The 7,436-nt window shown below is 46.1% G+C and overlaps 2 protein-coding genes across 3 annotated transcripts in view; one reads left to right on the top strand and one right to left on the bottom strand.

The window, feature by feature from the left end:
• Positions 1-6: 6 nt before the first annotated feature.
• On the top strand, positions 7-3,669 carry LOC106817620. 2 transcript variants are annotated; one of them, XM_014822299.1, is made up of 2 exons: positions 7-749; positions 2,622-3,669. In XM_014822299.1, the coding sequence occupies exons 1-2, from the start codon at positions 9-11 to the stop codon at positions 2,937-2,939; spliced, it is 1,059 nt and encodes a 352-aa protein (XP_014677785.1). In that variant the 5' UTR covers positions 7-8; the 3' UTR covers positions 2,940-3,669. The 2 variants fall into 2 exon arrangements, with proteins under 2 accessions (XP_014677785.1, XP_014677784.1); XM_014822298.1 differs by having other exon boundaries at positions 7-773; positions 2,646-3,669.
• A 2,808-nt stretch (positions 3,670-6,477) lies between these two features.
• Positions 6,478-7,436, bottom strand: part of LOC106817618 (variable charge X-linked protein 1-like) — a 2,187-nt gene continuing 1,228 nt past the window's right edge. The window contains exons 2-3 of the mRNA XM_014822297.1: positions 7,004-7,429; positions 6,478-6,858 (exon numbers count right to left, since the gene is read on the bottom strand). Of these exons, the coding sequence (XP_014677783.1) occupies positions 6,478-6,858; positions 7,004-7,429 (807 nt within the window). The remainder of the gene's footprint in view (positions 6,859-7,003; positions 7,430-7,436) is intronic.

The raw sequence follows: 7,436 nt of genomic DNA, 5'->3' as shown, positions 1-7,436 counted from the left end.
CTGAAACGATGCTGTCTACAATTTGCTGTTCGACTCTCAGCATGGATTGCATGTACCGCGATTGTGACGAGTGCAAGGATCGAAGGGTACCATTTCAGCCCTACGAACAGACTGACCAGGTTATCTGGGAAGAGTGGCGGGTAGTTGATCATGAATACATGAATAAAACAACTAAGAAGATCGATAAAACAAAGAGGACGGAGAAAGTGAAGCTCGAAGGAACAATGGATGAATTGACTGATCGGTTCGAAGAAAACCTTGGTAGAAAACTGGCCAGACACGTCTTCAATATTCGACATCAGTACCAGCAGCTAAAGTTGAAGAAAGAATCTCTTGCTGAAAATGAAATGCTCATGCATATAGACTTTAGCGAAAATTATACTCTCAAGTATCATTCAGAAATTCAAAGTTGCCACTTTGGTGCGTCCAACCAACAGGTCACACTACACACTGGGATGTTGTACATGCAGAAAGAAAGTCGTGGGTTTGCATCCATATCGAGTTGTAGGAGGCATGATGCAGCAGCCATATGGGCCCATCTGAAGCCATTGTTCGATGATGTAGCCCAACATCATCCTGAAATAGACACGGCCTACTTCATATCTGATGGTCCGACAACTCAATACCGATGCAAAACCAACTTTTTCCTCATGTCAACTCTCCCATACGAATGGGGAATTAAATGTGTGAACTGGTCTCTGCTAGAAGCTGGCCATGGAAAAGGAGCTGCTGATGGAATTGGCGGTGTCCTCAAGCGTACTGCAGACCGTGTGGTTGTGGCTGNACAGTCGACGAGCCATGCCACCGCCGACAAAGGGGAAACCACTGTCTAACAAAGAGAGGTCAAAACTATGGCGGACCGACAAAGACAAAATTCAGAAAAACATGAGCAATATTTGGCTGCAGAACGGGAACGATACAAGACACGAAAAGAAGCAGGAAAAATTAAATCAATCGAATCAATGGGAGATCGTGAAGCACGCAAACAGAGAAGGACATGGCGTATACACCAAAGAAACTCAGCGTAAGAGTTAAAGACTCAACCCAATGATGACCTCCTGACGCCTCCGACCAGCCCAGCACCCGTTGTGGCACCCGAACCTGCAAACGCGCAAGACAAGAAAACGTCTGGCCGCAAGAAGGTCCGCCGTGACAGGGCTAAGGCATACCGCACAATTAACTACCTCAAGATTAAGTTGAACATGGAAAAGAAAAAAACCAAACGCATTCAAAAACGCCTTGAACGAGCTCGAAAGAAGGTGGGATCTGATTCTCCGGCCTCAAAAGCAAAAGCGCTACTGAATGATGGCAATCGAAAGAAAGTAATGAGACAGTTGACTTTGTCATTCATTATGGCCTGTAGTCTCAGGAAAAAGTACGCTGAACTGAAAACCCAACGAGAGAAACAGTTTGTTCGTCAAACATTCAAGAACTGGTACCTTGGGAAATACCGCTTCCTTAGATACGCAGAAAACTCCCTTGGAATTGGCATACTGTCACCATCACGACTTGCTGGACTTGTGCGAAAACAACGCCGCGATAGGTATTCTGACCAAACAATCCAAGAAATCCGTGACTTCTTGTGTCGGGATGATAATAGCACCTTGCGTCCTGGAAAAAATGACAAAGTTACCAATCAGATGGAAACAAAGCAGAAACGTTTGCTTTGTGACACTTTGCGGAATCTGCATTTCAAGTACTTGCTCGAACATCCGCGAACGAGAGTCGGATACTCGTTCTTCTGTGCAAACAAGCCCTTCTGGGTAGTACACGCGAAGGCAAATGACCGCGAGACATGTCTCTGTCGTACCCACGAAAATCTGAAACTAATGGCAGAGGCAATATATCGAGCAGGGGTAATCAAGCATGACGAAAGGGATCCTGAAACGATGCTGTCTACAATTTGCTGTTCGACTCTCAGCATGGATTGCATGTACCGCGATTGTGACGAGTGCAAGGATCGAAGGGTACCATTTCAGCCCTACGAACAGACTGACCAGGTTATCTGGGAAGAGTGGCGGGTAGTTGATCATGAATACATGAATAAAACAACTAAGAAGATCGATAAAACAAAGAGGACGGAGAAAGTGAAGCTCGAAGGAACAATGGATGAATTGACTGATCGGTTCGAAGAAAACCTTGGTAGAAAACTGGCCAGACACGTTCATATTCGACATTCAGTACCAGCAGCTAAAGTTAAAGAAAGAATCTCTTGCTGAAAATGAAATGCTCATCATATAGACTTTAGCGAAAATATTATACTCTCAGTATCATTCAGAAATTCAAAGTTGCCACTTTGGTGGCGTCCACCAACAGGTCACACTACAACTGGATGTTGTACATGCAGAAAGAAAGTCGTGGTTTGCCATCCATATCGAGTTGTAGGAGGCATGATGCAGCAGCCATATGGGCCATCTGAAGCCATTGTTCGATGATGTAGCCCAACATCATCCTGAAATAGACACGGCCTACTTCATATCTGATGGTCCGACAACTCAATACCGATGCAAAACAACTTTTTCCTCATGTCAACTCTCCATACGAATGGGGAATTAAATGTGTGAACTGGTCTCTGCTAGAAGCTGGCATGAAAAGGAGCTGCTGATGGAATTGGCGGTGTCCTCAAGCGTACTGCAGACCGTGTGGTTGTGGCTGGTGCAAATCTAACTGACGCAGAGTCAGTATACAAAGCATTGCACGAGAATACCCGTATCTCACTGTACATGGTAACAGAAGAAGATGTCCTGAAGATTGACCAGTATGTCAATAGTAGTGCTGGTACCCAACTTCGCTCGATTCCGGGGACCATGTCGTTCCACCAGCTTATATCTGTAGAAAAAGGCAAGCTACAGTGTCGGAGAGTAAGTTGCTTCCAGTGTGAAGGGCTCTCTTGTCAATGCTACAAGCCGGTCACACACACCTTCCATTTGAATGGGTGAGGTAGATCTTTGGCCCGGCTATAGCAGGCACCAATCTTGTTTAGTGTTGTTCCTTGTTCATTGTTGAAGTTCATATCTACTATACAGTCTATTCAGAAATAAAATGTCATCATCCTTTCGATTTTAACAAACTAGGTATTATTTTGACATTTTTGGACCCAACAAGTGTGAAAGTTCCAGCAAAATCGGAAATCTGTTTGTATAAAGTCCATTAAAACTTTCCAAAATGTCGCAATGCATTTTCCATTAGTTTTTTTGTGTGATTTTGAGAAAAGTTTTAATAGACTATAGAAACTTAGATATTTATTTTTATAAGATATTTCATTACTTGGTTGATTTTGCTGTAACTTTCACATGTTGGGTCTGGAAATGTGCGTCAAAATGACACATAATTTCCTTAAAAATTGGTTTTGTAGTTTCGTGTCAATTAGTGCCTGAAAGGATGGTGACATTTCATTTCAGAATAGACTAGTATTTCCTTGACCATGTTGACTCGGCATACTGTATCCCAGAAAGTTTGTCCTCGGATCTCAATTATTGCCTTTAGGCCTACGTGCAGGACACATGGCTCAAAGGTATTATCGGGCCGCCTACCTCCACTCATTCTGGTCTGCTACATCCGAAGGTCATGGCTAAGTATACATGTACGTGTATGTCCGAATGGCATGTTAGGTAAAGAATAAGTTCTGGTCAGTTAAAGTTAATAAAATGTTACTGAAATTACATGTAATAATGTTTCATGTCATTTTTGTTAGCCCTGAAGAATCGCTATAGCCTATACACGGATAGGCCTAATGACAGAAGGGGCCAGAATCATGGGATCGGTTTCAGAGACATTGGATATTAACTATTATACTGTATAAGAAGTCAAGTTAGACCACTGGAAATCATTACCGTAACGAAAAATGTCATTACCGTAACGACTAAGTCATTACCATAACGGATAAGTCATTACCAAAACGACGACAAACCTCTAATTTTTCTGGTATGAGGCTTAAACTGGTATAAATTGATGTATGCCTTACAAAATATAGATGTATTGCCTTCTACCCAGTCAAAAAATTGGAACATGGGGTACTGCACGTCTGAAATTTGGATAAAAACGTGCACAATTTCCAAATGGCGGTTATATTGGGATGGAATAATGTTGCAAAATAGACTCCTGCAACACAAAACCCACACTACCAATATGGAATATAGTTCATCAGATGTAACGTCAACTAGTTCCAAAGGTATTTTCAGCGTGGTTTATTTCATTTCCGTTTTATACTGCCAAAACGGCCTGTTGCGGTAATGACCGACCAGGGTGCACTAGCCTAATTCAAGGGCCAAAATTTTGGAAAGTATGCCGGAATGTTCGCTGCTGACATGTGTATATGTTAGTTTGAACTACCACCTAAGTCATAATATGCAAAATCGCATTAAAAAATATGGGGCAATGGCGGCAGAAAAAAAACCTATTTGGAGGTCAATATCACGAAACCACCCACACACGCACGCACAGCCGCGACGCGCTGGATGAGGTGGGTCGGTGGCGCCCCCACACACGCACGCACACACACACGCACACACACACCCACTCATGCACACGCACGCACACACAGCCGCGGCACGCTGGATGAGGTGGGTCGGTGGCGCCCTCACACACGCACGCACACACGCTGCGAGCGCGCACAGCCGCGACGCGCTGGATGAGGTGGGTCGGTGCCGCGCTCACACGCACACGCACGCACCCACGCACACGCAGCAAGCGCGCATAGCTTGCTCGAGCAACAAAGTCTAGCGAAGTCCAGCGAAACGAAGCGAACATGGCCCCGCTCTGTATTTCGCTTGCTCGAACAACGAAGCTGAGCGAAGTCCAGCGAAACGAAGCGAACATACCCCAGTCTCAATGTTGCTTGGTCGAGCAACGAAGTCCAGCAAAGTCCAGCGAAACGAAGCGAACATACCCCAGTCTCAATGTTGCTTACTTTCTCTATATACCCTATATAACCCCCGCCTTGATATCTATTTCATATCTAACCCCCCTTGATATCTAATTGATATCGATCCACTCCCCCTTTATATCTTTTTGATATCACGACATTAATGACATTGAAGTTGGGAACGCTCCTAATGGAACATCACCTTCTTGCGTGTTGCTAAATTAAGCACTTATCTTTCTCTTAGCAAAAATAATCATGACCTTGACCTGCTGACGTAATGTCATAAATAACCCCATAATGTGACCCATGAATGATCATTTCATTAATATTCTTGCAACTCTCTTAATCTGTAATTTAGAATGACAGAGAATTGAAAGAAAGGTAGAGATAGCGAGAGAGTGCAAGATACGCCCTCTAGCAAACAGGAGAAGTTACTGTTATGTGGCGCCATCTAGCGCGTCAATATAGCACGAAATGCAGTGGGCCATAAATCAGTAGAGAAACACTAGTAAACAACGTGGCGTCCTGCGAATTCTCCTATGCGTAGCCAAACATCGAAAAACATTTAATGCAGTACTACTATCAGTGTTTTATATGTGTATTACTATTAAAGTACCACATGTAATTATTAATTAAATTGTATTTGAATAATTAATTCTAGCGGTAACTTTACTTCGTGTCAAGCTAAGGTCCCGATTAACTTCGGTTTCATTATGATTATTACTGTATCACCATTTCTCGTAAGAACTGTATTTGTCTGAGAAACAAAGAAAAAGAAAATTTGCTCAAGTCGAAATTACTAATAGCACTAATAGAGCTCATCTCAATCAATAACTTTATTTCTACTTATTATTATAGGAGTTAAACAACAGTAGAGGGCGTCCATAGGCTGCAGGACTGAATAAGCATCGAACAGAAATTAATTAAAAATACTCACACTGTTACTGCACTTACAAAACATACACTTTATTCATGTTAAATAACTACAGATTCATGCTCTATGCTCCCTTCGAAACTTTTGCCAGCTCTATGATGCGAATTTCTGCAAAGTTATCTGAACACATTTCGTAAGCCTCCTCCTCCTCCTGGTCGGAGAGACGGGGAGCTCGAAACGCAGACGTCGTCGCCGCGGCGACCGCCTCCTCCTCCTCCTGGTCGGAGAGGCGGGAGCCTGCGAACGCAGACGCCGTCGCCGGGCGCAACGCATCTTCCTCCTCACTGATCGGAGAGGCCGGGAGCCTGCGAACGCAGACGCCGTCGCCGCGGCGACCGCATCCTCTCCGCCTGGCGGAGAGGCGGGAGCGCTGCTGCTCAGCTGAGCTTGAGGCGCTTTCGCAAGCGGCTCCGAAAAATCACTGACGTCGCGTCGAAGCAGTCCTGATCGCTCGAGGACTCCGAACAGTCGGTGAGCGGGGACAGGGGGCGCCGGTAGCTCCCGCAGCGAGTAGTCGTCCGCGGCAACGCGCAGAGGTTTGGGCGGCGAGCGTTCGCGTTGTTCGTATTGTTCTATATGTTGTTCTGGCTGTGGATGTTGTTCTATATGTTGTTCAGACTGTGGATGATTGTTCTATATGTTGGTCTTCTATCCATGTTGTTCTGTCGTGGATGTTCTTCTAAAGCGTTTTCCTGGCTGGTGGATGTTTTCTATAGGTTTCTTCAGACTGTGGATGTTGTTCTATATGTTGGTCTTCTATATGTTGTTCTGACTGTGGATGTTCTTCTATAGATTGTTCTGGCTTTTGATATTCTTCTATAGATTGTTCAGGTTGTGGATATTTTTCTACAGGTTGTTCAGGCTGTGAATGTTCCTCTGGTAAATGTTCAGTAGGTTTGTGTTCTTCCTGTTGATACGATTCTAAGCGCTGTTCAGTTATGACTGGCGATTCGAATCGTTGGTCCTTTTTCATCAGAGGTTCGTACTGTTGCCGATCATTTTCCGTGGGAAGTTCACCATGTTGTTCCTTTTTTTTCTCCAGGAGAATGGGTCCGAACTGCTTCGATGACCATCAAAAAAGGGGAGATTTATGTTTCCAAAGTACTGCTGGTTCTTCCGCGGATTAAGTCGAACTTGCCGTCTGTTCTTCCGCCGTGTGTACGTGCTCGAGGACGATTGCAGCTTCATCGACAGCGCCAACCTACACGGCCCGCTGCACCCACACTGACATCGGACGCGTGTTCCTGCGTGGAACCGTGTTGTTCACGCGGGATCGGTCGCCGGACTAACGAAGACTCCGTCGCGGAACCTTCCGCTCCATCTCGGGAGCGGCGCTTGTTCGTTCTGTCGTCGCCCGCGGGTGCGCCCCGTTGCCGCGAGTGTCGACGGGTTCCGAGGCCCGCGTGCTGCCCTCTACGTCGAGCCGTCGGGTCGCCCCCGCAGGTGCTGCCACCTCCGTCGGCGACGCGCGGCGCCACCGCGCTTCTTTCCCGCGCGATCAGATCGCGTTCCGGCTTCGCCGCGCCGAGCGCCCTGAAGTGGCCGCCGCCGGGCGCCGGGCCGGCTGTTCCCGTCGACGTCGCGGAGTCCCTCTCATAGGGGCGCCGGCCACCGCCGCCCCTCGCGACGCGCTCCCAA

This window comes from Priapulus caudatus, unplaced genomic scaffold (assembly GCF_000485595.1).
Source record: "Priapulus caudatus unplaced genomic scaffold, Priapulus_caudatus-5.0.1 Scaffold1798, whole genome shotgun sequence".
Classification (NCBI taxonomy): domain Eukaryota; kingdom Metazoa; phylum Priapulida; class Priapulimorpha; order Priapulimorphida; family Priapulidae; genus Priapulus; species Priapulus caudatus.
Note: the sequence above shows the minus strand (reverse complement) of the source record. Positions and strands in the feature narration are given on the sequence as shown.